Consider the following 27,321-nt stretch of genomic DNA (forward strand, 5'->3'; position numbering starts at 1 on the left):
AAAAAAAAAACACAAGAAAGGACATGAAGTGCTCATAGTTCTGAGACATAAGATAATCAGGTTGGCGATACGAGGTTTGAGAACCAAAATCCGGGGTCGGCAAGTTCCGCAGTCATAAGGTCACCTGAACCAGGAAAAACGAATTGATATAAAATTGATGACGCACTGGATGTGTTTGAGAGCTGTGTTAGAGACATCTCCAAATAACTACCTAGGTACATATACAGTAATTACATGCGGGTAAAGTCATACCCTGGGCAGTAAGCGCCATATTAGACAGATATGTAGTCGCTCGTAAAGAAGATGGGTGAAATAGCTTTCAAGTTCTATACCTTGACCTCAACTGCACTCTAACACCTATACGAAATAGAATTGAGGACCTTGGATCATCTAAAACATCCCATGTGAGATTTCCCAGTCATTCCAAGGTTCTCTCCGTATACCAAAATAGTGGCTATGCTCGAGCTAGTAAACATCCTAACGCCACTATCCGATCTACCATGGAAAAGAATATCTCATCTAATATTAGAAACTAATGTTAAGGTCATGCAGGGTTGTCTTGGAGGTATAAGAAGTATAGAGCAAAAGTTATATAAAGCCCTTCGGAATCTCGTTGATCATCTGTGTTGATACAACCAATCCAGCCTGCTACTGCTACTGCAATCTGAACAACCTTTGATATTCCAATAATCCTTCGTCTGAAAATGAAGGCTTCTACAGTTCTCGGTCTCTTTGTTGCCTATGCAGCTACTGCTAGTGCGATTCCAGTCAAACAAAGAAACCATCAAGTTGAGATCACCTTCATTGGCGCTGCCGATGCCCAATTCACTCAAAACATCCCTACTGACGGGTCCGTGGTCTCTATTGGTAAGTCCCTTGTTATGCTATGCAGCTGGACTGAAACAATTCTAACTGCCCTTCTGTAGAAAATCCATTGAGTGTCTCGCACATTTCATCCAACACTGCCGGGGTCCAGTGTACCTTTAATGGTATTGATCATAGCGTGACAGTTGTCAATGGAGTCCAATGGGTCGATGTTGGCCCCCCGCAGACCCAGGTAACTGGATCTTGCCAGGTGCAGGGATCGGGTTCATCCCCTACGCCCCCTTCCACCCCTTCCACCGATCCTACCGGAGATAATGTGCATGTCACTTTCATGGGAGCTGCCGATGCTCAGTTTACCCAAAGTTTCCCATCCAACGGTGAATGGATTGAAATTGGTATGTCTATATATTCCGCTATAAACACACGAAGACACTAATTAGGATAGTGAACCCGCTGAGCATCTCCCACATTCAAACCAACACTGAGGGCGTTACTTGCGTTTTCAACGGCATCGATCACAGTGTAACTACTGTCGTCGGTACCCAGTTGGTCGATGTCGGACCCCCGCAAACTCAGGTCTCGGGTTCTTGTGCATGATGGTCTCTCCTGAAGGGGGAGTGGAAGTGGCATTGTAAGTCTTGCGTTCAAAGGAAAACAAGGAAAGCGAAAAGAAAGAAAAAGAATAATCACTGAATAGTACATTCTGGTTTATGTGATTCGGTTGTGTGGATTTTCTCAATTTTGTTGGAGGAATTAGCCCCTAATACCTAATACTCTGTCGATATACACTCCTTTCTAGCATGTCTCCTCCATCCACTCCTTGGAATACATATTGTCTACTTAACGTCTTCAATCATACATCCACAATTCCAATATCGATCAAGCCACAACCAGGTGATTCACTTCCTCAGAAAATACCCTTAGACCATGTTTCGCGTGGGGGAAAGGAGGGACAAATGTGATTCAGGAATGTGACGCGAGGGGCTACGCAGGCCACATCGATCTTGAACGTGAACGTGGAGGTTTTTGAACATTACTTCCCCACGAGGTACTCTTACTTCCTTATTTTCCACAGGCTATCTAAGAAATGTCTAATCTATCATACATATTATAGTAATATTAAATCGAATCACTCGACAATGCAGTCCGATCCAAAGCCTTCCAAGAGTCAGCCAAGGAACCCCGGAATTCAGGGCTGCTACTGTCCCCTTCGAGCCCTTCGAAGGCCAAGCGTACGATGGCATTCCAGATAAACAGTCCAGACCCTTTTCATTTCTTAAAGGCCGTATAAAGCTAAGTCCCACCCCCAGATCGTGAGTTTACGCGACAACGACAACCGCCAACACCGCGCCATCGACATGGGTTCGATCAACTGAACGCTTCTTTTTCTTTCTTTTGAAATATAACTCCATTGACGCCTTGATCCATCGCGTCATTGTCGACCAACTGATCTTCTACGCGGCTATCGTCAATCGCAGCCTTCCTACTTTGCAATGGGGCGCGTATCTATACCAGTCCTGTTAGCGGCCTTCCTCGGGTATGTCTTTGCTGGTATCCACCATCCTGCGCATGGCCATCATCATCACCATCGCCGCTTGATGCCGGCTATCGAAGACTTCGAGCTGCAGAATCTGCCCTGGGATAATGTGAATAACACTCCAGACGATTTCGTGGTGGAATCCATAACGCTCACAACAACGACAACCGTTTTTGGAAACTGCGCGCCAACCAATCCCGTTCACTCCACCCTTACGCTTGTTGAGCATAAGTCTGAGCCTACGCCATGTTGGCATAATCATAATGTGTACAACCTCGCGCACCCCGAGCCATATGAGAACCATTGGCATCAACATGGACCGCAGCCGGAGCCTATCCTCCCTGCGCCGACAAATATAAGGCCCGCTCAGCCTCAATTAACTCAACCCAAGCCCGCAGTCTCAGAGCCAGAGGTGACCACTACCATCTTGAAGACACAAACAATCACCAAAACCGCCACAAATACCGTAAGGGTCACCGTCTACCCAGATGTCAACCCTGTGCCACTTGCCAACACAACCCCGGAAAATCCCTCAAAGGAAGAAAAAGCCGCGGCCCTTGCAGCCACGCTGCCAAAGGGCTCTTTAGAAGAAGAGAAAGCTGTCCCAGTTAAACGCCCCCCACCACCTCCCAAGAACAACGGCGGACCAATTGATGCCGTCCTCAATCTGCCAAACGAAGTCCTCCCTGATCTCCCAGTAGTCAACGAGATCCTCCCAGGCCCAAAGCCACAGAAGCCCAAGCCAGTGGACTGGACCACAACACCGCCGGACGGGCAATTCTCAACAAGAGGATTTGGGGGACGTACTCCGCCAAAAGGAAAAGGCACGGAGATCCACTACCAGGGCAATGTCGGAAAGCCTTGGGGAAGCAATATCATCAACGTCAGTCCAGCCGAGGCACACGCTTACAAATACGTGGCGCAGTTTACAGGTTCGAATGATGTACCGTGGACGGTGGTTGTGTGGAACAAGATCGGGCCTGACGGTAAACTGACTGGGTGGTATGGCCACTCTGCTCTCACATTCACTCTTGCACCCGGTGAGACTCGCTATGTTGCTTTTGATGAGGACTCTCAGGGTGCATGGGGTGCTGCACCTGGTGATCACCTGCCTACGGATCAATGGGGCGGATACTCGTGTACCTGGGGCGAGTTTGGGTTTGGGGATGGCGAGAATAATGGCTGGTCGGGATGGGATGTTTCGGCTATCCAGGCGCAGATTGCGAATCATCCTGTGCAGGGGATGTCGATCTGTCAGGCTAATGGGAAGGGATGCTCCATAATCACACCAGGTGCTAAGAAGGTTGTTGATGCTTATGTCAAGTCGAAAAAGCACCTGGATGGTATTGGTGGTTCGGCGTCCCCTGGTCCTGTGCGGCTGAAAGTGGTGCTTGATTACCGGGGTTGAGGATAATTTTTGTATATACGCATGCATGTTGCAGTTTAATATCGATTATAAGAGCGATTAATTCGTTGAACGGTCCAAACATTTCCCCAGGCTATGTTCCATATATGAATCTTGTAGGATGAGAATATGTCGGCAACTCATACTCGCAATCACTCAAACGGGGATTTGTCGACCTCCACTCAATTCATCGCGGGAATGTCAATCTGCTTGATAGTCCATACCTTTCCACCCTGGCTGGATGAAACTTCAGTGTAGGTAGCACCACCCGCGCTAGAAATCGTCGAGCCAAAGGTAGTATCAGCTGAGGCCAGAGTGATAACAGTGTTCAAATATTTCTGCGGAGCGATAGTTCCCGAGCAGTTGTTGTTGCACTCAGTTCCGGTGCCGTATCTAACTCGAGTCAGTAAAATCCTCTGTAAATACCATTCTAAACAGAACATTGACTTACCCTCGCATGTAGGGTCCAGATTCGTGGGAGTAAGTGGAAAGTTCAGCACCAGTCTTGCCATTTGTAACAGTCCTGCAAATGTTAGTGATGTATGTAGTCATCTTGGGTTCATACTTACTGCTTCCAGGTCTGTCCATCGGACTCAAGGTTGTACTCAATTCGCACCTCGTCGGTTCCGCTCACAGGTGATCCAGGGCCATCGAGCTGGCCAAAGCTGCCAAAGACACTGGCGCGCACACACCACTGGCCGGTGCTTGCTCCGCACCATGCGTTGCTCGACCAGCTTTCCAGGGTAGTCTGGACTAGGTCACCAGTTCCGTTGGACATCTATGGTTATTAGTGACCAGAAGACCCCTTAGGAAAATCGGAGACTCACTCCAGGCCAGAGGAATAGCACACCGTTCTGGGTCTCTGGGGCAGCTCCGGGGATCAGAGTTGTGACAGCGTTGACGATAGTGGACTTGGAGGGACCGAGCGAGACACTACCACCCCAGGTGTCATCTCTCTTGACAACTGTCTCTAGCAGTCCTGCGCTGGCAAGGCCGGCAGCAGCGAGGAAAGGTACAACCAAGCGCATTGTGGTAATTATGAGCTGGAAGACTGCAAGTATATTCTGTCCAGTCGCTCAGTGTTCCTGCGGTTGGAGATCTCAAGTATAGAGCACTTGATCAATTGAAATTCATGTCGGCCTGAGCAATCCGTCAATTTATAGTTTTTTTCCGGCAAGACATGGGCCATCTCCACCGGTGGACTGGTGGAATTGACTAAAAGCGGAGCGTCTCCGGAAGCTCTTCAGAGCCGGATGTTTCACCTTAAAACAAGCCTAAAACCAGGCTGATTGGTGAAAATCGCCAGCTGCATGCACGAGGACTCCTCATTGACGCATTAATTTCGGCCAAACAAGGCCCAGTCAGGTCGGAAGCCCCGCTTCTGGGCTTTCTATTTACCTGACAGGTTCTATTTGAGGTGACAGCAGGACACTAGCCAGTATTCGAGTTAGACTACAACACTCGGTGCAGTACATAACAGGCGAGAAGACTTTGGTGATGAATAAAGACCCATAAAGTCGTTTCATATTGCAATTCACGTACAAAACATTAATCTCTCCGGCAAATTGCTCCGCAGGCCGATATGTTAACTTTAGACCGGGTGAATATCTCATTCCAAGTATTCGCCCTTGGTTTCGGCGTGGATGACATCAAACAGGGGCTTCGCACTAAACCAGCCAGCCTTCGGGGTCCCCACTGTTTTGTAAGTGAATGCCGCATCGGCTTCTTCAATCTTCACGGTTTGGCCGCCTCGTCCGGTAGCTGCTGCATCCGCTAAGAGTTGCGCGTAACAGCATTTTTCCAGGCTCACGAACCAGAACACTGTTTCTTCAATTGTATTGCCGACTGTCAATAGGCCGTGGTTTTGCAGTAGGGCTGCCTTCTTGTTGCCCAGAGCTTTGGCGATGTTCTGGCCTTCTTCTTCTGCGAGCACGACGCCTTTGAATGATGAATAGAGAGCCAAGTCCTGATCCTGTTAGAGCCGGGCTCACACGCGAGAGCATTGAAGATAACGTACATTGTGGAAAGCACAGGCATCTTGCGAGATGATATCGAGCGGTCGGCCCAGCGAGCAAAACGCCCGTCCATGGAGACTATGACTGTGAGCAGCACAATTCACCTCGGGCCGTGCTTGATGAATAGCGGAGTGGATCATAAATGCAGCGGCATTCAGCATTCGATTCTCTCCGCCCGCAATGACCTTGCCATCGTGGTCGACCTGGATTAGGTCTGATGCCTTCATCAACTTGAATGCCCTGCCGAATGGATTCACCCAGAATGTTGTCGGATCCACCGGATCGCGCAAGGTGATGTGCCCAGCGACGCCTAATGGGATTGTTAGCTTTTAATTGGATGCTTCGCTGCAGGACCATCCATACCCTCGTCGTATCCTTTATCGCCAAAGATTCTGAATGCTGCTGCTAGGCGGCCCTTTAAATATTCTCGCTCCTTCATTTTATCCTCGAACACAGGCATACTGGGCATCTGCATCTTGATCTTGGCCTTTTCGGCACCCGCCGCTTGGGATGATTGTGGTGCTTGCATGCTGATGGTGTTCGCCAGGGTCTCGGTGGAAGTTGGAGGAGCCATGGTTGTTACTCGTCTATATTGAGGATAGTCGAGATACACGGGAGTTATATATCTGCTTCCAAGGCCATCCAATACTCTTAACGCGGAGAAAACACCGAAGCGGGGTTGCTGATTATCAACGTTGTTGGATTGGCCGGGGAGCCGAGGTTGTGTAGCTTCTCCGCAACCGGATATCCTTATATTTGTCGCCACCGGGCATAATATTGTGACCCTTGAGGGTAGTTGAGGTAGACTAGATAGTACATGTTGAGTAGGATTGAGGAATAAAAGAATAGCTAAGGTGGAACTGAAAATACACCAAAATCAAATCGCTGGACTCTAGCATAGCACTTAGAATCATTAATGCATCAAATCGTAATAGTTGTCTCAAGAGTTGAATAAGGCCTTTGGGTTACCTTTTCCCCAACCCATGAGATCTAGTTTGTAGATCTTTATAGCGGAAACAGATGTGCCCGATGAACCTCCGCCATCAATGCCTCGAACAGTTTACGGTCGGCTGGGCTGGAGCTTTGGCTGATCGTCGCATGACGATGCGGAGATCCAACCAATGGCTTCAAATCGGCTTCACACAAAGTTCCTGTCACTGGTAGTTTCCCAGTTTGGAAGTAATGGCGAATGGCTTTCGCCACGCAGATCGACGGGGCTGTGAGTGTTGTGTGCTAGGAGATATGTCAGGGATGAATCACTAGAGGGATTACCGTGAGTAACTCACTCCTTCTGATTCTTGCTGCAGCAGTCTAGATCCTGGGAAAATTTGGGACATGTGTTGCGCACTGAGACAGTTAGCTTGGGCGGCCACTAGCGACGAGAAGATACACACCTGCGGAGAGGTGTCACTGGGTCCAGAGTGTTTGATACGAACAGCATGGGATGAGCCGTAGTAGCGCCCCATGGCCCTAAGACCGGTTAGTTGCGAACGCGTAGAGGCCATGATAGGGCATACCTGCGAAAGGGTACTTAGCCTTGGCTTTCCATCCAACACAGCTCAATTGCAATTGTGCCCAATAATCACCCAGAGATGCGCTATCGGCCACAAGGCTAGACCATTCTTCCCGGAACTGCTCAATGTTAAGAGATGTTAAATGTTCCCCATCTGAGCACATAATAGCAGCCATAGCATAAAGCATATTATCCTGCGATGTAGCACATTCTGGTGACCAAGGCCCAGCAAGACTGCATTTGTTGGACGGACATGCACCGAAGTGGTTACCATGTTTGAAGTCAGCCATGGGAACTGCATTCCCTTGCCCAACTCGGTCATTCTGTCTGCCAGGACGGGGAATGCAAGGAGGGGCTGGTAGGTGGCAATACGCTGGATTGCTTTGATGTCCGTCCAAGTCACGACTTCTGGTCCCCGTGCCGCAGATGCCATGACGGGGATTGAGGTGTTGAAAATCTGCTTCTCAAGTTGCCAGTACGCTGCCCTGATCGCTTCTGGACCACCCTCCACGTAGAAGGGACATGCGACGGGTCCAGCCTCGTCACAGTACTGGCCAAATCGATCAAAGATGGCATCTGCGTCGGCAACAACGTTCGGTCCTGTTCCTTGGTAGTACTTCACCATGTCGACTACGCCATCGAGAACAGCTCGTGTGACTCGTTCAGGGAAGAGCGAGGCAAAGGTAGTTCCCAGCAGGGTACCGTATGAACGACCCCAATAGAGAAGTGGCTCTTCTCCGCGGTGCCATTTGGTGCGTTGTAGGATTGCGTTTCCTTCATCCAGTCCATGACATTTATTGTGAGCTGTCTGGGCTCTTCGGCCTTCGTTCTCGCGCCATTCCCCATGACGTTCAATGATGGTCAGCATGTCCTGCGCGACCAGTGGGGTATTTACGTAGGACATCATTTGTTCGTCTGATCCTAGACTCGACATATCAAATACCGAACAACCCGAGTTTAGCGCTTCGGTCCGCTGCCAGTTTCTCTGTAAGGAGTCCGGTCCGCTTCCCAACATGCCTTCCGCAGAGACTTGCAGCTCCCAGTTCCTTTGGGATACGGGATCAGGAAAACACATCACTGGAGGGGTTGTGGAACCCACTCCACGAGGATCAAATCCGATAATATCAAAATATTTATTGCCAGTTTCTTCTCCGGCATCTGCTCCGGTCTCTTTTGGGTTGGCCTCCGCATCAATAATCAGCTGGAGATTCCGACCCGACTCGAACGCTTGCATTGTTCCCGGTCCACCAGGTCCACCTGGGCTATGAGCAAAGATCATCATATCAAGTGCAAATTAACTTACCAGGATTGATCAGGACCGCGCCTCCATACCGCGGATCCGTGACTGGGACCTTGGCCGGCAATCGGACAATAGCCAAGGCGAATGTGCGACCTTTCCCATCAGTCCTTTCGTAGTCCATAGGCACTTCCAGTCTGGCGCATTGGAACTCATCGCCGCAGTTATGGTACTCCAGCGACTGTGAAGGAACGATTTCGTCCCAGGTGACTGGGATGTTCAAAGGCTCGACCACCTTCCACGAGGGTAGTGGGACAGGCCAGACTAAAAGAATCAACACAGCAGCAAGCAGAGGCAACCCCCAGCGAGCATATCGATGAGGTGCCTGGCGCTGGCGTACCTGGCGCCCCTGATAAGGCGGTAAAGGCGCGGATTTCCCGTCCATCACACGACCAAAACATCCAAAACAGAAATCGACCAAAACACACAGAAGGGCAGTTTCCCACAAAGCGGAAAAATCCCAAAATCCCAAAAGCCCAGGGCGCAAGAATATAAAAAGAGAAAGTCAGAAATCAGACAAGTCTTTTCGAATCCCGCCGGTCCCGCCAAGTGGGGGGTTTCCCTGGCCTAAACAGCCCGATCATCCATATACCTTGCATTCTATTGGGAGTCTATCAAATACAGTTCACCTGGGCAGATCAAAAAAAGATAAGTGTCGAGGAATAGGAGAAGGCTCATGGGCCAGTGCACCTGCATATCTCCAGGGTCCAATAGCCAAACATCTTCCAGAGAGGCAGCTCCAATCACATTGCAATCTTGGAAAATGACCTCTTAATAAACATCTAATTTCACATAGTGTTTACACAGAGGGAATAAAAGAGGAAGAAATCTATGAGAGGTATACCTAACAGACCGAAACCTGACTGACCTCATTTTGAAGCTCGGATCGCAATGCCACGATAACCGCCAGCCGCTCGAAGTGCGCCTCGTCCATGTTTCCCTGGACGACCCGATCTACGAAGTCTACGGTACTTGGAACTACACGATGCTGAATAATGGGCTCCATGAAGGGACCGTGGAACCTCCCGTCCTGCATGAGGATCCTAGTGCACCTGCTGTAGCGGTAAGGCGAGCGCCACCATCTCGGCTTACTTCCATGAGCGGCAGGCATTGTATTTCACCGAGGAATATCAGGCTCTATGGGGAGATCAGCCAGATCCAGGGAAGATATTTTAGATGAACTAGCGTTAAACTAGGAAATTTTGGAAGTGATCACGGTTGACACCAGAGAGATGGTTCAGATTATGAAGAATGAAGAAAGTCATTACGAATACCTTGCTTTAAAGATTTCGCAGCGCCGCCGGTATGTACACGGAAAAGGTCAGGAAGATCGCACGGAAAAGCCCCCATTGAATAGCAAGAAACCCACCCCCCGATCTATCCCCGTGTGCAGATGTAAATAAAGATGATGTCAACTTCGTCGGAGCTTCGTCTCGACGCGGAGCGCAAATAGGTCGAACCGCTTAGTCGTGGCTGCGAGGTCGCTTTCGAGGGTTGATAGCCCGGCGACCAAGAGACTCTGCGCGGCTGCCAATGGAATCCTCGACCCGCTGGAGGTATTCGACAAACTCGTAATAGTTATCGAAGTCCAGGTGAGTCTTATCAGCCTCGTTGCGAACCCTGTTCATCAGATGCTCAAAGAGATGGCGCATGCGGTCGCGCTCCGAGTCGTTATTCGGGAAATGTGGAACCCACTGCTGCATCCAGTTGGAGAAATCAGTCACCGACTGCGCTGGTCGCTGATAGCTATCCATATAGCGCGACCTAGCGACATCGGGGGTAGACTCCGTTCTGGAGCTGGTGAATAAGGAAGGTACAGAATCTGTCGTAGGTGACCTTTTCGGCCGGGAGGTGACGTACGTGACGCTTCCACTCATCCTCGATATTAAGGGCAACGTGCTTAAGCGCCCGTGTGACCTTGCGCTCATCGACCTTGTACCACTCCGGATATTTATCAAAGTGTCGCTCTAGACCCATGGAGAAGTTCTTGAACTCTCCCAAAGCTCGTCCGTTGTATACCGGCACATTGGGCACCGGTGGGGCTTGGATGGATGATTCGGGATGAAAGGATCGGGCGGAAGGTTGCAGACTGGAACGAGATTCAGTCTTAACAGTTGTTTGTGCGGCGGGGGACCTGGTAGCTGCTGCGAGGGCTCGCAATTGCTCGAGGTTCAAACCAGACACGTTTGCGGGTTTCGGCGAAGGCTTCGGTTCGGACGGCTTAGCCTCAGATGGATGACGATCAGCAGCTTGAGTCACAGGAGCTGGAGCGGTAATCTGCTCCGATCGGGCAGCAACAACCTTCTTTTGGGCTCCATCAGTACCAGCCTTGTTGTTCTGCTTCGGTTCGGCTCTGGATGGAGTTGAAGCAGGGGTGGCCGGGGGCACTTCCAGGGTGGTCGCGGCCAGAAGACGAGTGCGGGCCAGTTCCAATTCCCTCTCCTCCTCTGCAACCTTTTGTTTGATGTCAATGAGCTCTCGCTGCTTCTTCAGTCTGGACAATTGCGCTTGCGCTTGGCGGATTTCCGCCTCCAGGTCGTCGGCAGAGCCGACAGACGCTGCAGGCTCGGGATCGGTGTTTTGGAACATCTCATTCAGACATTCCCATCGCTCTTGAATTCGATGAATGTTGGATTCAGAGCCAGGTTTGTTGTCTGGCTCTGACATGGTGATTTTTTTAATCCTTGCGCGTCGCAGATAAGATAGTGTGCGGAGAAAGAAAGTTCCGAGTCCGTGAAGAACCCCACAGTGCCTCAGGCAGCGACTGTTCTGAAGTCGATCTCGAAGCCGATGAACTATGTCAGAGTGATGATTGATGGTTTGAGTTGTTTGAGAAACTCGAGGAATCTGGATTGTCAAGAGTGCTGCGGGGTGAGCGGTCTCAAAAGGGTTACTTGATCTCAGTGTCTCTTGAGGTCCCTGCTTCCCGATCTAGTACGGGCAAACGCAGCATACGCGATCTATAACTCCGTCATGAAAATCAGAATATCCCCAAATTTAAGGGACAAGCAGTTAAGAACTATTATTTATGTTGTACTTTGCCTAGTCAAATTAATAGTGCTAGAGCCGAGAAAGAGGATATTCATCAAGGGGATAGCTCAACTCTTATATATTCTATATGAAGATATAAGCATCATTATTGGATCACACCAAATTAAACTAGCTAGGAAGGATATGTTGCTCTATGTCACATTTTGGGAAACTAGATGATTCGGAGAAGAGTAGCAAAGGAGCTCTAAATGGCACGTTGATTGACTATAGTATTCTTTTTACACCTAAAATCCGAAGACCTGTGAAATTGGTGCCGAAAATGACCACTTTTGACTGTTTCCCGTTGTAAGGCTCACCCCTCGCGGACCTGACTTCACAGGAGTACTGATACCTCCACCATTGCTACAAAGCAGTGTAAACACCAACGCAGATATAGTATTCCAGTCACAGGTTACTGCACGCCGTGTCGATCTGCGTGTTCCAAGCACGGAACTGCGTCAACGTGATCCCCGCATCCGTATTTATCGACCAGCAGTTGTCACCGTCCTTAATTAGGTGGAAACTGTTGCTGTTGCTGAAGATTCCAGGCATTTGGGGCGTGGGGCGTGGGGCCGAGGTGGTGGTTGCGCCGGGAACATGTACGCAGACGTAGTAGTCCAATCAAAGGTTTGTGCATTCTATGAATGTTAGATGCAGATTTTGTAGAATGGAACTCTTTTCCGGTTATGTACGGGACGAGGACAAGGGAAGGTGAAGGACGTACTGTCGTTGGTCTGGCTGTTCCAGCTCTTGAGCTGGGCTTCGCTGATAGCATGCTTCGTGGCAATGGTGTTACACTGATCCCCAGGTGAGACCTTGTGGAAGTCATCACAGCTGCCTACGATGCCGGACATAGTGGGGGAGTTGCTGGGCGCCGTCTCAGTGGTAGTTGCGGACTGGGTGGTGGTGGTGGTGCTGGCAGCAGTGGTGGATGTAGTGCTCGAGTGGTCATCTGTGGCGGTGCCAGCCACGCAGTATGACTTGCTAGTATCGAGATTTGAACAGGTGATTCCAGGGTTCAGCTGCTGGAGAATGCTGACCGAGAGTGCCCAGCTGCTGGCAAAGCTCGAGCATGTAGCTCCAGCGTCAGCAGTGGCGGAGAAGTCGTAGTCAACAGCGCGGCGGGTCAGGACCGCAGCCATGGCTGGGACTACCCGGCGGTGAGAAGAGTTGTTACGTGCATTATCTGGGACTTGTATTAGGACTATGCAAAGAATTGAAAGCGTCAGCAAAGATTTGCTGCTTAGGGAATTGAGGGCGGCATACACTAGTATGGGCTCAAATTGGACAAGGTAAAGTCTGACACTCGAACTGCGATCTATTTGAAGCTTTATATAACTATTCGAGTCCCTCACGGTTCCAACGGTGCGCCCGCCTGTCTGACCTATGTTCAAGGGTAACTACATCCCGACCACTTTAGGACTAGATAAAGCCCCGAGGCCCTTAGCTTATTGTTAGATTATTGAGTATACGGAGTACCCCGTAGTATAATGCGGTATCAATAACTAGTGTAGAACGATGTTATCGTTATTTGCCACCTGGTGCGAGATGGAAGATTTTGGATATCCCAAAGGGGTAAAAGTGCCTATAAGAATATAAATCAACCGGAGCCGGAGCACCCCAACCAGGAGCAATTTTAGGCGAACCAGTTCAGCGACTAGGGACCCATGGTTACAGGGTCTTAAGCCCCGTAAGGTTGCCCATGAGCCGCCAAGGCGTGACCTTATGCGGGCAAGAATTGAATGTCTCACCTGTTCTTTCCCCCTGCCACCATTTGATTGACTGCATATAGCGCATAACCCCCATTTTGTGCATGCCTCCGCCATTCGCTACAAAATTGAATTTCTTCGCAAAACCAGCGTCTAAATCAATCTCCGTGTTTTCCTCTCCTTCGTACCTTTCCGACACACTGTCAAAGGCCCGACTAGCCCTCAGCATGCACATTTCCTGAGCGAGCTGGTTGCTCGTTGCCTGTATGGGGACCACAATCAACGCTTTTAACATATTAGAAGTGGACCTAGTGTTCCCGCACAACGAAACATATGTGCCAACTGAAATGTCCCCGGTCGTCTTTGCTTTCCAGAATCCGGAGCGCGCGAGATATCTGAATCCGCACATTTCCTACAGTATATGGAATCTAGATGAAGATAACAGCACCGTTACGCGGTATCATGATTTCAGATCGGCAAACTGGACCGGCAATGACCCCTACCTTGCACACGAGTTCTTTGCCTTAAGCAACGAGGGTCGGTGGAGAGTGAGATGGAGCCTGACCTGGCAGAGTTGCAACAAGTATGCCTTTGAAAATCATCTCAACGTGGCCGGTATGTTCCGCAACACGTCTACTTGGTCAACCTGGTTCACCATTCAGAGTTCCGCCCCCAATGTGGATCTCGTTGCTGCCACAGCAAACAAGACATGTCCAGGGGAATACGGCGTGACAATCGATGTGACCGACAAAACCATGCAGATCCCGCGGGGCATTGATTGGTCTGGCGGGGACTATACCAATGACACATGCGCAGTGGTGGCGTCCTCCACTCCGACTCCCAGACCGGATCCTTGTCGTGTCAATATTGACAAGACCATTGTCGCAAGCATGGAGGCGTCTTTGAAAACTCGCTTATACAACGGATTAAACCCGCCAACCGATTGCCCGAGGACAACAAGAATGCCGCACAACAACTGGTTGTGACTAGCATATCCTGTTTGTTTGCTGCATTTGGGGCGTTGGGCTTTTTTATGATGTGACCATGTTCTTGCACTAGACCTGTGATACTTGATGTCCTATTCCTGTTACAAGACCTTGCCTTTGAGCACGTGCTTCTGTCTTATGTATAAATACCCTACCTAATATTATCGCATGACTACAATACCCGAATGCTGTACTGGTTAACATGCTTGTATATTACATGGTCTTACGCTAAGATATGTTCTTCGCCTGCAACCTCTCCTCAACCAAGGCTCCATATCAGTTATTGCTTCTCCACTAAGAAATTAAGTAACATCGTTCCTGGAACATTGGAAGCTACTCCGTACATCAAGTCCTTCTTGGAAGTGGACGCATGAGTGCCGAGATCACAAGCAGTGTCTTGGAATTGCCTAAGGTAGTCCGTATCAAGCCATTGGAGGAATGTTCCCATTGCCATTATCTAGAACAGCCGAACCCCTCAAAACAAGCAAGTATTTATAACTTGATTCATAAAACCTGTAATATATGGTGCTGCTGCTACATCATACGCATATATATAGAAACCAGGAGACAGCGAAACAATGACGGGATAAGATATTATCCACTCGAAGATTAGTTAATATATACAAAAAGGATAATGGTTTTACACAGTCAAGTCCTTTATTTACCAGGGGACCCAAATAGACACAAAAACTCCTTATCCGGGGTTGAGGCCAGCACATTCTTGACCAAGTGCCAGACATTCAAATCATAGGCCTCGCCAATGTGGCCAACAGGATCCAACGGGCAAGTATCCTGGATCCACTGATTCGTCACACCCTCCTCGTGAACAAAGGATGTCGACGGGGGAGTAACCAGCTCATCGTACTTGGACGCAATGATAGTGACACTGTTACCGGGCTGCGCGATGGGAGTACCGTCATTCAAGCGGTTGATGGCTGGGCCATCGGGACCGAGATCGTTGCAAGCAGGGCAGCCTAGTGTATTAAGCGCTTCGCCCACGGCTTCGCGCGAGTGGTTGCCGAACAGATATGCGAGGTTGTAGATGCCGGCAAATGTAGTGGAGTGGGTAGGTGGTGCGATGGATGCGATCTTGTCGACTAGGTGGGCGACACCCTCAAACTTGGGCACGTAGAGAGCCTGGAAAGCACCCTCGGAGTGGCCGACGAGGTCGACTTTGCTCTTGCCGGTCTTTTGCACCACTTCTTTGATATACGCGGCAATTTCGGGGGCGCTCTCGTTGATTGCCTTCAGGCCGCCTAGGAATGGGAAGCCATCGTATGCGCCATAGGTAATGGCATATGTGCAGAAGCCTTGGGTTTGCAGCCAGTATTGCATGTAGTTCAGGTCCTCATAATATGTCGCGCCAAGACCGTGCAGGAGGACAACTGGGTTGAAGGAGCTTTTGCAGGAGAAATCGTTGATTCCTGTTGCGACGGCTGTGGTAGCCGCAAGGGCAGAGAGCGCCAACTTGGTGATAGAGGGCATTGTGTATGACAGGTGTGGTTATTCGTATTATGGGCCCCATGCTGCTTATGAAGGATTCTGCAGGTACCCACATCTCCCTTTTTTTTCCCATGTCCATCTCACTATCGATTGTTGATCGATGAGATTGTCCTGTGAGTGGTTGAGATCTGCCGATCCCCCTGGGGCTAAGTCGAATACACTTTAGTGTAATCGAGAACATCCAATCAGAGGCAGAATAATAAATGAGCTCTGGATACATCATTTCAGCTCCATTTCAGCTGTCATTCCAAGTATAATTGCGGTTTGTTTTGATTTTTAGACGCTTTGTTATTCGGGAAAAATAGCCGGAAGCCGCGGAACATAGCCCCTATACTATTGAACAACCATGCCATTATTAGAACTAGCTGAAGACAATGTTATTATATGCACATGTGGGTATCGGGGTTCAGTTTTATGACAGCTGCGTGTCATCGCAACACTTATTGTGTCCATTTGAAATAGTTGGATCACAGCACCCTAAGTTCAAATAATTAAATCGTGGCTACGGAAAATCACGTCTGTGCGGAATACCTGCATCCACACTACGGACTACCCGTATTCAGTGGCGAGGATTCTTTTGTAGATAACTCTGGCATAGAACTGCCCCAAAGCCCGAGAGCGTGTCGCTTCTCGACTAGTTGCAGCACCTCAACCATAAACTGGCGCTCTGGGCCTCCGTCTGGGAATGCTTCCCACGCTACTCGAGTGGGGAATGCAAGACGATTGATCATGTTGCCCGGGGCAGTGAGGATATAAAACTCCAAAGACCGGCAGATCCCGCAGCCCAAGTCGTACTGTTCCATAGGCGTGACACGATCCCCAGGCCGAGTATCGATCGAGGACAGGATCAATCGCACGGCATAGTAGACACACATGGTTTGTGCGAGTAGTAGGTTTGGATATGTGAATCTTGTTGGGGTGAAAGTAGCCCCGGTGCGGAGGTCGCGGCGTTGGAAAATTGGGAACCCCTGGTCGCCGTATTGTTCGGCTTCCTGTGGCGGCCCGTCAGGGTATGCGACAACCCAGTCTTCGTACCACTGATGGAAACGCGCTGTTAGCTCGCGTATACGGTTCCAAAGCGTAGACTGTTTGACAGCCATTTCTTGTGTGCCCATGACAGACGTGATTTTTGCTTCTTTGAAGGCATCGGATACCGCTAGTAAACCTGGAATCTCGGTAGCCATGTCAAGCAAATGATGTAGAATATCTTTTTGGGTCGTTCCTGCTGACCACGGAATGGTCTTCCACTCTTCGCGGGCCAGGAATGAGGGTTGTCGAGCTGCCAGAGCCGCGCCAATCTAGGCTGTTAGATTGAGAAGAGGCAATTATGGAAGGTCTGCGATCTTACCCAATAGGGACGGAGTTCTGTAAACAAAAGATGTTCAACTCCATACATGTGACTTTCCGGCCCACGATGTTCGATCAAGCGCACTGCTCCTCGGACATGAGCAGAGACACCGCTCTGAGTAGTACGTTCAACGCTCTGCTGGGGTTAGCATGGACTGAATGGATGCCGTTTTTCATGGTACGAACCTCGAAAGCCAGCAAGAGAATCACTGTCACCAATGTTGACTCTGCTTTGGATTTTTCAGGGTCCACCAATGCATCTTGCAAAGAACGTAGCACGCGGGGGTAAAGTCGGAACCCGGAGGCCTCGATCTGCTTGTTCTGCACAGAACGACCAAAGAATGCAACGGAGACGGCCTCGAACGCGTCGGTGATGAGTGGGGAGAACATTCGAATCCCGGCGGCAGCTCGCAAGGCACCCGCTCTTCCGGATTTCATATCCACTTCTGGGCTAAATGCATCCACAAATCTCTCGACAAACACGTCCACCGCAGGTCTTTGCATGCCCATAACTGAGATCGTGCCAGACGAGTCGGACCCACTGTTTAGCGACATGCGCTCGGAGTCGCTGTCATCGTCATCCTCAGTGTGTAAATTATTGAAGTCTTCAACCGGGGAATTTATTAACAGGCGATTCCGGACCGGCAGCGTTGACGAAGGACGCGAAGGATAATCGTAGGATTCATACGCTAGAGCTGTCAGCACTGGTAACCTTTTGCGGAATTTTTTATACAACATACCTTCCCTGCCTTCCCATGGTCCAACAGGGACCAAATCTTTCTTAAGGCCGACATGCGCGGTCCGAATGTCGCGAACAAGACCATCCACTAATGGGCTGGGTGCAGAGCGAATAGACTCAAATAAGCTCTCAAGCTTGTCCAGGCGATGGAGATCTTGGGCCCCAGATCCTGCACAGACGTCAACAATTGTTTCACATCCACCTGAGTTTGGCACACGCTACTGAGCAGAGTGGGCGGGGCCAAACATACCATCCTGTTTGTCGTCTATTCTTGCCCGCAGCTCGCGGATCTCCGCCCGCAAGTTCCTAATCTCTTCCGCTTGGCTGATGGGGCGGGCTTCTTCGTCGGGGACATGCTCATACACGCATTTGGAGGGGTAGCCATGGGCACAGCAGGCGTGGCAGGGCTTGACTCGGTCACACTGGGAACAGGATCCACGTTAGCCATGCCGGTGGTGCGTTACCAGTGGGACGCATTCGATGGGCACGGGAGCGTCCCGAACCCAAGAGCGATCTGAGCACGATGACGGGGTAACGGACCTTGACTTTACGGAGCCTGCAGACTTTACAGGACCGTGATTGACGGCTCGGACCCTTCCTGACTCGTGAGTCGGGGGCAAATTGTTGCGTACCACTGATCATGGGCGGCAAGGGGATCTCAAGAGGGGGGGTTGAAGGGAAGGGTTCTTCACCTTGAGCCAACGACACGGCAGGATTTAGGCGAGCCAGATTTCCGACGTGGGAGTCCGAGATCTGCTTGCTTGAGGGGTGGACCCGTCTTACTCTCGGATGGTGTTGACACTGGCTAGTCCGACATTAGTCGACGCCTCTGCAGATTGTGATAGGTGCGTGGAGGTGAATAGGTGGGATAGCTCCACCATTCCCACTGGGCCCGAATTGAGTTATTTTCATTGGATACCTACCTACCTAGGTAGGTATATTGGCATTGCCACTTCCATGGGTTGAAGAATTAGAGATGAGCCCTGGAGGCTACGGAGTAGCCAAAATGGACAAACTGCTCGAGTTTGTCAATCGTACCGAGTACTCCGTACATGCCTAGGTATGTTGTTGGTGAGAATCACGATCTTGGACCTTTGGGCTCGGTGAGTTGCGAAAGGTGGGTGTCACGTGCTGCCAATATAACTATGCATCTCATTACCTGATATGTCCAAAACTGCATTGGAAACTCCACTGAATCCCCGTTTCTTTAGCCTATCTTTCGACTAGCTATTGAGGAGATATCTTTCGTATAGTCAGCGAATGCCTCAAAAGACGTCAAGAAAGACATTCCGAAAGAAATGAGTTTTATACTGCTGTCAATTTGTCTTTATTCAGTCTGTCAGTATTCGACCTCCAGTCCCTCTCTCAACCTACCCAAATCGCGCACAAATTAATGCCAATCTACTACGTGAGAAGAAAGAAAATCAGGAATGAAAGCTGCCATACACACCAGGTATAGGTGCTTCACGTGGAGATACAAATCCTGCAGTCTCCATACTGGGCAAGAAGTATCAGATGCCCGCGAAATGACACATATAACACTCATCATGTTCCCGGTCGTCCCACAAGAAACTTGCCTTGGCTTGATTGTGGGCCCCCTTCGCACACCACTTCCAGTCCCGAATACACAACAAACAGATATGAAGTCCCGCCATTGGCCATGGGCGAAGTCTCTCGCAATGCAGGCAGCCAAAGAATTCGGGACGCTGGTTGGCACCTGAACTGGCTTCGCTTTGCTGCTCAGATTTAGGGCCACTTGAAAGTGACCCCAGGTCTTCGTCTTTAACCTGTTGGATACCGCGCCGAGCCGTCTTTGTGTCTTCCTCTACCTTGATCGAAGTTTCCGTCACATTCTTGGACGCGATGGTTGAAATGGTAATGACAGTGGTTGTTGTTGTACTTTGCGCGGAAGTTTCGACAACGGGCGGTGTAACTGTGACTCGACTGTGGTGACCAGAATCTGCGTACAAACATTCGGGTTGCTCGGGCGCGGTGGTTGTCGGCGTAGCACTAGTGCTTTCGGAGGTAATCCCTGCCTGTGAATTGCTGATGCGGATGTTTCTTTGGGGTGCTGGTTCGGGGAGATAATACGGCCGAGCTCGTCCCCCACCTCCTTGCGACCTCCTAGCTCGAGATCTCTGTGTGCTTTTTAGTCCGGACCTGATAAGCAAGTGGAGTTCTTTGCCCATCTGGGCATGTGATATACTCACATTTCGGTACCTTATGCGGCAAGGCTCGCACATTTTCCAGAACTCCTTCCCTGCATCTTCAGGTGCCCGAAACAAGTCCTTAGGCCTGTCCTTTCTGCAGGTGTCACACCACCTAGTCTCTTCAGCCATTGTTGGATTCCGTGGTAATGTTTCAATGTGATGAGGTCAACTTTGCGAGGGGAAAGAGGGAGTTGAGTAGTCATAGGTAGTAACTTTAAAGCGGAAGTGAGCAAAGAGAAGTGGTTCAGGTAAAGAGTGGAGGTTTTAGAAAAGAAGAATTGGTGTTGTAATTGAAGTAGTAGATGTATGGTAGTATGAAATGCCTGTTGTTAAGTATTGCAGTCAATTCAAGCGGCATAAACAGAGGAAAGGGTACGATTATGTTGATAGACTGTCTTAGCTTAAGATATAACGTCCAAATCTACCCAACGTTTATCTAACGTCCAGATAAGTCTATGTAGCCTCTAAAGCTCTAAATATTGACCAGTCGACGTCTATATGACGTTCGAACGTCAAAGTAACGCATATATAACGCGTAACGCTCCAAATATCATCCAGATAATCTCTATCTACATCTAGCTAAGTATAAGTAATACCGATGTAACGTCCAACTAACGTCTAAATGATTAATTAGCGTCTACCTAGCATTTAGCTGGCTCTAAGTAGCGTCCAATTAGCGTCCAAATGTGAGGGAGAGGGTATACAAGTGGGAAGAAAGCAAGATCCATAGTGCTGTTCTAACAAATGGCTTAATTGCATTAAACACGAGATTTGAACAGGTGATAGCAAGCGCTGGTACAAATTCGAACTTCAACTTTTACATCTCACTAATTAACTGAAAACAAACACTTTTTGCAACATTTCCTTTCTTGCTAGCCCGTTCCATCTCACGAAGCGCTTGATCTAGAGATTCCATATCCCACGCATTCGGATTTGACGGTTGATTCGATGCGACCTCTTCATGCTCCCAAGGCTCATCGGCACCTGGTAAGATTGGTAGTCTTGGAGGTAAGTTTGCGCTTTCGATCATGTCGACTCGGTGTAGAAGATCCTCATGCACGGCACTGGAAACCACTTTTTGCATTGTGATGCCGGCAATGACGTGGCGTAGATCGGGCTCAGCAGCGTGGGCTTCTTTTCGGATCTTCTTTAGCGACAGTTCATAGAGTCGATATGGTAAAACTTCGGAGTCAATGGTAGGGTTGTGACTTGGGACTGGACTGCCAACGAGAGTGACACGAGGATTCTGTAGTTGCCGCTGCCGCCTCACTTGAGGAATGTTCCTGGTAAAAAGTCTGGTGCATTGTGTTGCGGACATCTTGGAGGATAGAATAGAGATCTCAATTGATGTAGATACTGGATGATCTGGCTCTTTTTCATGAGAAAAGGATAGATATATGCTATCTATTCACAAATAAATCGTGATTCGCAAACGAAATATTTACAACGTCACCTGGTTTACTTTTCAAATCATGCCACTTCGTTTGAAGTGAGAATGGAGGAAATCGGGATCTTTGGCGGCGCGGGATATTGAGGGGTTGAGTGGCGCGAGTGTCATGCCACTGATCTTCATCAAACCTTTGCAACATAACTAACCCTTGCTTTCATTCAAGAAGGACCAATTGCTAGGTCTGCAACTGGAGAAAAAATATTACGATATGAGTTCCCCATGGAGAGAGTGCTAGATGGCAATCCACCCGACATATCGGGTGGTGCCTCCGTGGAGACCAATTGCACCTGTACATGTACCTGTATGTACCTACAGGTGTGGAATGCAGCAGCAAAGGACAATATGTGAACATATGTAATCATATCCCAGAGTGACCCATCCTCCTACATAGGGGTCCCTGATGGGAATTTGCCTTTATTCATGGATGCCGAGTCAATGCCGTCCAGGTGACGTCGGGAAGGAAGCCGATGGTGAGAATCTCGTAAAGAAGCAGCATTATTCATATACTTGCAGAAAACAATAGCCAATGGAGCCACTGGAGGCCTCGAGAGCCCAAGCATCCGAATAATGAATCGAAATATATCATCCATTGACCACGATATCCCCCATGTTCAAAAGGTCGGAGGGCGATGCCGATGTATACTCCCCACCATGAAATCATCCATGCAGACCTGAAGGCTAAATCAAGCCCTTATCGTAATGAGTCACCTCCACATAACTAGAATTTTGGATATTCTGTAAAATCGTTCAGATAGCTGCGTTGCCTTTTCATTCCTATTGCTCCCTTTGAAGTTCCTCGCCTCAGTATCACTATCATCTATCAAGGCTCAAGAACATCATATTATGGACGAGTCCGCCCCCGCAACTGTGCAAGAGCCATGGCACTCGGCCTCGACAAGTGTGGCTGAATATCCCGCTAGTTACCCCACGGGTCAAAACGCAAACTTCGACGAAGAAGCCCCCCGGTCGGCATTTTCCGTTGTCGAACCCCCAGCCGAGCTCTCCACCCTGACAACCCATCTCACTGGTCATAGTACCGATGACGCATTCCCAGATGGAGGGCTGCAAGCATGGTGTGTTGTGGCCGGCTCATTCTTCCTCTTGATGAGTACGTTCGGAGTGATGAACACGACGGGAATTCTGCAAAATTACTTCTCTTCTCATCAGCTGGCCAGCTACTCGCCAAGTGCAGTCGGTTGGATTCCGGGATTGTTCACCTTCTTCGGTCTGAGTATTTCGGTTCAGGTCGGGCCAATGTTTGATCGATATGGACCTAAGGGCCTTCTTATAGCTGGAACTGCATGCTATGTGACTGGCCTTCTTCTTCTCGCCGAAAGCCATCTTTACTGGCACTTTGTCCTTACCCTTGGTGTTCTTTCTGGGACTGGCGCTGCCCTCTTGAGCACAGTCGCGTTGGCGAGTGTGCCTCAATGGTTTGATCGAAAGGCAGCCCTTGCTATTGGGATTTCGATGGCGGGCGCAGGCCTTGGTGGTGTGATATTTCCATTCGTGCTCAGAGCTGGATTTACCAACCTGGGATATAAGTGGACGATTCGATTGCTGGCATTAGTGGTGCTGATATTGGGTATGCTTGGAACGGTTCTGGTGAAGGCACGCCTTCCGAAGGGCAGAAGCAAATCGACTATCAACTTGCGTTCTTTGAAAGATGCGAGGTTTACCTGGCTGACAATGGGCCTCTTTGGTAGGTTGATTCCCGTCCAGGATGTGCATGGCAGGAGAAAAGAAATGTTGACTTGAAATTGAAATAGGACTTGAGCTCGAGGTTTTTGCTGGTCTGGGTCTGTATCCAACCTACGTGGTCATGCAGGGGTTTTCTACCAATACCAGTGTTATCCTTCTTGCTGTCCTGAGCATGTGAGTGGAATTGGATGTTGATGGTCTCTCGAGCAAAGCGCTAACTAGTCTGACACAGAGCCTCCACGGCAGGACGACTGATGGCTGGGGGTGTAGGTGATCGCTTTGGCAGAATCAACACCCAGACTGCGCTCATTGTTTTGGGTGCATTGGCAGTTTTTGTGATCTGGCTGCCGTTTGGTAACACCCTTATTGGGCTTTATATGTTCTCGGTCATCTTCGGGTTGGCCTCAGGATCATTCTTGAGTCTTGCACCAGCCTGCATCGGGCAGATTTCCAAGGCTAGCGAGGTTGGTGGAAGGTTTGGCCTGACATATTCAATAGTCAGTGTTGCGTGAGTGTTCATACTACCCAGCTTGCTAGTTCGTCACTAATGAGAACTTAGCACACTAATCTGTATCCCCATTGGTGGTGAGATGCTCGACAAAGTTGGGAAGAAAGCCATGGTCGCATATTTGGGAAGTGTTCTAATAGTGTCTCTTGGTTTCTTTCTGATGGCGAGATGGGCCTGTTTGAGCTACCGATGGAGGTGGCAGGCAAAGATCTAGAGTTGAGGAAGAGACTAGAGAGGAAACTCCAGGTTCAAAATCGATGTTGCATTCCAATTCGTAACAACGCTAGGCTACCAAAGTATCAAGTATAGAGGGCTGAAAATTATTATGAAACTATTGTTAGTTGAAAGTCGAGCTGGTTGTAATGCGTATGTCGATGTCTCAGGAGAACTCGATCGTATGACCATCAAGCCCGTTCAGGAGATCTTGCAACGGAGTCGCAAAGCTAGTTCTGTTCACCCCCTTGAGACTTGGTATACTCGTCGCTGTGACCTGTCAGTGTTGGTCTTAAAAGAGGGAAAATCCAGGATATCCCTACATATGTTTGTCGAGTTCATCCATATGCTTGCGCTGCTCCTTGACCTTTTGTTTGAGACGCTCAAGCCTATCGCTGGGTAAGTTTATTTATTTACATTGGGGTCAGCGCAACTCACTTCTCCGATTCTATTTGTCGGATGTACATCCCTTCGTGTGCAGCCTCGCGCCTGGCGAAAGAGTCCTTCCTAAGTAGGGTCAGATATGACGTCATCCATTTTGGAGAGTGCCGGCGTACTCAGGGATGAAGCCGGTCGAACCTATGTCACCTGAACCCATGATTCTTGGAGTGGCAGATAGCGATCGGATAAGAGTTGGATTTGTGAGACGGAGAATGGGTCTCGAAATTGCTTGCATGTTGGGCAAGTGGGTTTATGTCGATCAGATATGGAAAGGGATGTCAACCTTGAGCTGTCACACAGCGTAAGATGATATGTACTTGGAGTCAGGATCAAAGTTCAAATATTGGATTGTGAAGTAATCGAAGAGATCGTAAGGAAAATAGGTCGGTGCAATTCGCAGTATTTAAATGTCAATGACTTCACATGTCAGGTGACCATATATGGGTTGATGTAGTAATTCATGATTGGACAATTATCATCACTCACGACAGCCTGCACAGCCTGGACATTACCTGTGATAGGACTGTCGTACCACTGGGACTCCATTCCTTTACCATGTCCGGGTTGGGATTGCTACCGTTGATCATAATGGGCTTCTGTCATACAAGTGGGTACTACTTCACCAATATACAAGTCAAAAATTCTCGAATTGAGATATTAAATCAAATCATCTGAAATATGCCAGAATCATTCTACAATACATAGCGGAATCCCTTCTGCAGCCGTCTAGCGGCGGCAATATCAATCCCCTCAATATCAGCAGTAGCCTGCAGCCGACGAATATCCTTATCGGTAAGTTGAACTTCCTCATTCTCCATCCGCTCCTGGCGTTTGTTGAGCATGTTCAGGTTGAAGTATAAGAAGAGAGCCGCAAGACCACCAATTACCTGTAGCGCAATGCAAACACCCATGGCCGTGGGGTAATGAGGGCCCTCACTTTCAATATATGTGTAGGGGGTCCAAATTGAAGCGCTGTTTCCAATTGAGTTGAAGAATGCGAAGGCTGTTTTTGATTAGCTTGTTGATCAATCGAACACACAATAAAATATGACTAACCGACAGCACGCTTAGCAGGCGGACGAGGAATGGAGCTCGCGAGCCAAGAGTATATGGTTCCATTCTGAGCGAACACGAAGACCATCAAGAAGAAGGAGAAATATCGTGGTCCGAAACCATCGGTTTTCATGAAGATGACGAATCCAATGATGGTGATTGGGATCGGGTAGACGAAGAACCAGAATCTCTTCTCGAATCTATCAGAAGCCAGGGAGTGGCAAAGGGAATATACCACCATAAATAGATACGGGGGTGCCACTAGCACCAGAGTGATGGTTTCGTCCAAGTTGAGCGTCTGTACCAAAGTCGGGAAGAAGTTTTGGAAGCCGGAAGCTCCAGTGATGCACATATACGCCAAGGCGAACACATATGTTTTGATGTCGGTCATGGCGAGCTTGAAGCCCTCAAACTGGCTTTTGCCGCCCCCTTCATCCACATCGGCCTGACCAGCCTCAATGGCAAGACGTCGCTGGGCAACTTTGCGCATCTCTGGGGACAAAAGTTTCCATGTCTCCGGGAAGTCGGGGAGGACGAAGCAAATGACCACTCCGATGGCACAGGTAATCGAACCTTCAATAATATAGAGCCATTGCCATGCCGAAAGCCCTCGGTGGCCTCTGAGACCGTTGAGGATACCCGCGGCGATGAGATTTCCGAAAGCGCCACTCAGCAGGGAGCCGGAGTAGAAAATACTCATTCGGAAAGCCAATTCCCGCTTTGTGTACCACTTGGATAGATAGAAGAGAATGGCGCAGAAGAAGGGCGCTTCGACCACGCCAAGAATGAATCGACAGGCCACAATGCCTCCGTAACCAGTGACTTGACTTGTCACGGCCGATACCAGCCCCCACGCGCAGACGAAGAATCCAATGTATAGGGATGGTCGACCCATGTAGTTCAGCAGCATGTTCGAAGGCACCTGCATGAGAATGTATCCAACAAAGAGAATGGAGAGACCAGTTTGGTATTCTGTATCGTTGAGGCTGAGATCCGCTTCCAGGCCTTGGAGCTTCGCTGCGGCGTAATTGTTACTGCTTCCATTAGCATTGACCAACTGTTATGGATTGTCGAAGATATTACCGATCTATGTAATTCATCAGGTACACCAGGATAGCCAGTGGCATAATCAGAGCATCAATCCGCTTGCGCAATTTCTTTTCGACAACTTTCTCTTCCTCGGTCAACTCTGCCATATGGACAACTTCCTCATGGCTCAAGTCCATCTTCGTCCCCAACTCCGCCTCGGTGATGGCATTTTCGGTTCCGACCATGATGCTCAGATGAAAATAGTACTTGAGCAGGACAAGGTCCCGGGGCCGGCAATCATTTATATGCCGGGAACGGCATGGACCATGTCATGCTGTTCTGAAGATCGCATTTACCCCGTGAATCCGGGATTCTGGAGAAACGTGGGGGAGCATCAGTTTGCGGGGAAACCCAAATGCGGAAATCCTGAGAGGCGATCCGGGTTGTATGACGGTCTTGACGATATATGATAGGACGTCTGTGAGAAAGGTGCCGTGACCCCCACGGTGGAGTCACAATCAGCCTGATCACCAGTCCCTTACCCCAACCCTTTTGGCCAATACTGGGCTCTCATAACTTTCTTTCGGCTCGGACTTTGTCCGATAAAGGTTGTGATCAGCCGAGAGCTGCATTAAGGTCAACCTTATTCCTCGGGTTGATTAAACTTGGGTCGGCGAGAAGAAGGCGAGAAGAGGCGGCAAACACGAGTGTATTGATGCTAATCTATGGACTTGGGAGGAAAAGGGAGAGAGAAACTGGGGATCTATCCACCTGGAAGTCCAGGGTCTGAGGGCCCATCACGTGATGTAG

At 49.3% G+C, this 27,321-nt stretch overlaps 16 protein-coding genes across 16 annotated transcripts; 4 read left to right on the forward strand and 12 right to left on the reverse strand.

Moving 5' to 3' along the window:
* Positions 1-704: 704 nt before the first annotated feature.
* N7519_001020 (uncharacterized protein) lies at positions 705-1,422 on the forward strand (the record flags this gene model as incomplete). The annotated part of the gene is made up of 3 exons (XM_057287798.1): positions 705-867; positions 927-1,220; positions 1,271-1,422. 3 exons carry the CDS (start codon positions 705-707, stop codon positions 1,420-1,422), a joined length of 609 nt encoding a protein of 202 aa, XP_057153881.1.
* An 896-nt stretch (positions 1,423-2,318) lies between these two features.
* On the forward strand, positions 2,319-3,770 carry N7519_001021 (uncharacterized protein; the record flags this gene model as incomplete). Its single annotated transcript, XM_057287799.1, has 1 exon — positions 2,319-3,770. One exon carries the CDS (start codon positions 2,319-2,321, stop codon positions 3,768-3,770), a length of 1,452 nt encoding a protein of 483 aa, XP_057153882.1.
* Positions 3,771-3,949: 179 nt separating this feature from the next.
* On the reverse strand, positions 3,950-4,795 carry N7519_001022 (uncharacterized protein; the record flags this gene model as incomplete). Its single annotated transcript, XM_057287800.1, has 4 exons — positions 3,950-4,160; positions 4,219-4,290; positions 4,337-4,545; positions 4,595-4,795. 4 exons carry the CDS (start codon positions 4,793-4,795, stop codon positions 3,950-3,952), a joined length of 693 nt encoding a protein of 230 aa, XP_057153883.1.
* A 581-nt stretch (positions 4,796-5,376) lies between these two features.
* N7519_001023 (class II aldolase/adducin family protein) lies at positions 5,377-6,601 on the reverse strand (the record flags this gene model as incomplete). The annotated part of the gene is made up of 4 exons (XM_057287801.1): positions 5,377-5,733; positions 5,785-6,092; positions 6,146-6,531; positions 6,567-6,601. 4 exons carry the CDS (start codon positions 6,599-6,601, stop codon positions 5,377-5,379), a joined length of 1,086 nt encoding a protein of 361 aa, XP_057153884.1.
* Positions 6,602-6,787: 186 nt separating this feature from the next.
* Positions 6,788-8,977, reverse strand: N7519_001024 (alpha/beta hydrolase; the record flags this gene model as incomplete). The annotated part of the gene is given in 6 exon segments (XM_057287802.1): positions 6,788-7,015; positions 7,069-7,129; positions 7,177-7,252; positions 7,300-7,489; positions 7,504-8,552; positions 8,599-8,977. The coding sequence occupies 6 exon segments, from the start codon at positions 8,975-8,977 to the stop codon at positions 6,788-6,790; spliced, it is 1,983 nt and encodes a 660-aa protein (XP_057153885.1).
* A 459-nt stretch (positions 8,978-9,436) lies between these two features.
* N7519_001025 (uncharacterized protein) lies at positions 9,437-9,703 on the reverse strand (the record flags this gene model as incomplete). The annotated part of the gene is made up of 1 exon (XM_057287803.1): positions 9,437-9,703. The coding sequence occupies one exon, from the start codon at positions 9,701-9,703 to the stop codon at positions 9,437-9,439; it is 267 nt and encodes an 88-aa protein (XP_057153886.1).
* Positions 9,704-10,055: 352 nt separating this feature from the next.
* N7519_001026 (uncharacterized protein) lies at positions 10,056-11,259 on the reverse strand (the record flags this gene model as incomplete). Its single annotated transcript, XM_057287804.1, has 2 exons — positions 10,056-10,376; positions 10,453-11,259. The coding sequence occupies 2 exons, from the start codon at positions 11,257-11,259 to the stop codon at positions 10,056-10,058; spliced, it is 1,128 nt and encodes a 375-aa protein (XP_057153887.1).
* A 768-nt stretch (positions 11,260-12,027) lies between these two features.
* Positions 12,028-12,764, reverse strand: N7519_001027 (LysM peptidoglycan-binding domain-containing protein; the record flags this gene model as incomplete). The annotated part of the gene is made up of 2 exons (XM_057287805.1): positions 12,028-12,145; positions 12,343-12,764. The coding sequence occupies 2 exons, from the start codon at positions 12,762-12,764 to the stop codon at positions 12,028-12,030; spliced, it is 540 nt and encodes a 179-aa protein (XP_057153888.1).
* Positions 12,765-13,678: 914 nt separating this feature from the next.
* Positions 13,679-14,317, forward strand: N7519_001028 (uncharacterized protein; the record flags this gene model as incomplete). Its single annotated transcript, XM_057287806.1, has 1 exon — positions 13,679-14,317. The coding sequence occupies one exon, from the start codon at positions 13,679-13,681 to the stop codon at positions 14,315-14,317; it is 639 nt and encodes a 212-aa protein (XP_057153889.1).
* Positions 14,318-14,974: 657 nt separating this feature from the next.
* On the reverse strand, positions 14,975-15,802 carry N7519_001029 (esterase/lipase family protein; the record flags this gene model as incomplete). The annotated part of the gene is made up of 1 exon (XM_057287807.1): positions 14,975-15,802. One exon carries the CDS (start codon positions 15,800-15,802, stop codon positions 14,975-14,977), a length of 828 nt encoding a protein of 275 aa, XP_057153890.1.
* A 560-nt stretch (positions 15,803-16,362) lies between these two features.
* N7519_001030 (Zn(II)2Cys6 transcription factor) lies at positions 16,363-18,548 on the reverse strand (the record flags this gene model as incomplete). The annotated part of the gene is made up of 6 exons (XM_057287808.1): positions 16,363-17,118; positions 17,169-17,303; positions 17,354-17,856; positions 17,908-18,075; positions 18,157-18,328; positions 18,447-18,548. The coding sequence occupies 6 exons, from the start codon at positions 18,546-18,548 to the stop codon at positions 16,363-16,365; spliced, it is 1,836 nt and encodes a 611-aa protein (XP_057153891.1).
* Positions 18,549-19,417: 869 nt separating this feature from the next.
* Positions 19,418-20,245, reverse strand: N7519_001031 (uncharacterized protein; the record flags this gene model as incomplete). Its single annotated transcript, XM_057287809.1, has 1 exon — positions 19,418-20,245. One exon carries the CDS (start codon positions 20,243-20,245, stop codon positions 19,418-19,420), a length of 828 nt encoding a protein of 275 aa, XP_057153892.1.
* Positions 20,246-20,933: 688 nt separating this feature from the next.
* Positions 20,934-21,434, reverse strand: N7519_001032 (uncharacterized protein; the record flags this gene model as incomplete). Its single annotated transcript, XM_057287810.1, has 1 exon — positions 20,934-21,434. The coding sequence occupies one exon, from the start codon at positions 21,432-21,434 to the stop codon at positions 20,934-20,936; it is 501 nt and encodes a 166-aa protein (XP_057153893.1).
* Positions 21,435-22,409: 975 nt separating this feature from the next.
* N7519_001033 (uncharacterized protein) lies at positions 22,410-23,989 on the forward strand (the record flags this gene model as incomplete). Its single annotated transcript, XM_057287811.1, has 4 exons — positions 22,410-23,268; positions 23,336-23,441; positions 23,500-23,775; positions 23,827-23,989. The coding sequence occupies 4 exons, from the start codon at positions 22,410-22,412 to the stop codon at positions 23,987-23,989; spliced, it is 1,404 nt and encodes a 467-aa protein (XP_057153894.1).
* A 229-nt stretch (positions 23,990-24,218) lies between these two features.
* Positions 24,219-24,586, reverse strand: N7519_001034 (uncharacterized protein; the record flags this gene model as incomplete). Its single annotated transcript, XM_057287812.1, has 4 exons — positions 24,219-24,258; positions 24,312-24,377; positions 24,427-24,495; positions 24,546-24,586. The coding sequence occupies 4 exons, from the start codon at positions 24,584-24,586 to the stop codon at positions 24,219-24,221; spliced, it is 216 nt and encodes a 71-aa protein (XP_057153895.1).
* Positions 24,587-25,121: 535 nt separating this feature from the next.
* On the reverse strand, positions 25,122-26,756 carry N7519_001035 (uncharacterized protein; the record flags this gene model as incomplete). The annotated part of the gene is made up of 3 exons (XM_057287813.1): positions 25,122-25,432; positions 25,486-26,516; positions 26,566-26,756. 3 exons carry the CDS (start codon positions 26,754-26,756, stop codon positions 25,122-25,124), a joined length of 1,533 nt encoding a protein of 510 aa, XP_057153896.1.
* Between the last annotated feature and the right edge of the window lie 565 nt (positions 26,757-27,321).

The sequence above is a fragment of the Penicillium mononematosum genome (assembly GCF_028829835.1).
Source record: "Penicillium mononematosum strain IBT 11891 chromosome Unknown utg000001l:1.0-4488741.0:1.0-4491989.0, whole genome shotgun sequence".
In the NCBI taxonomy this organism is placed as follows: Eukaryota; Fungi; Ascomycota; class Eurotiomycetes; order Eurotiales; family Aspergillaceae; genus Penicillium; species Penicillium mononematosum.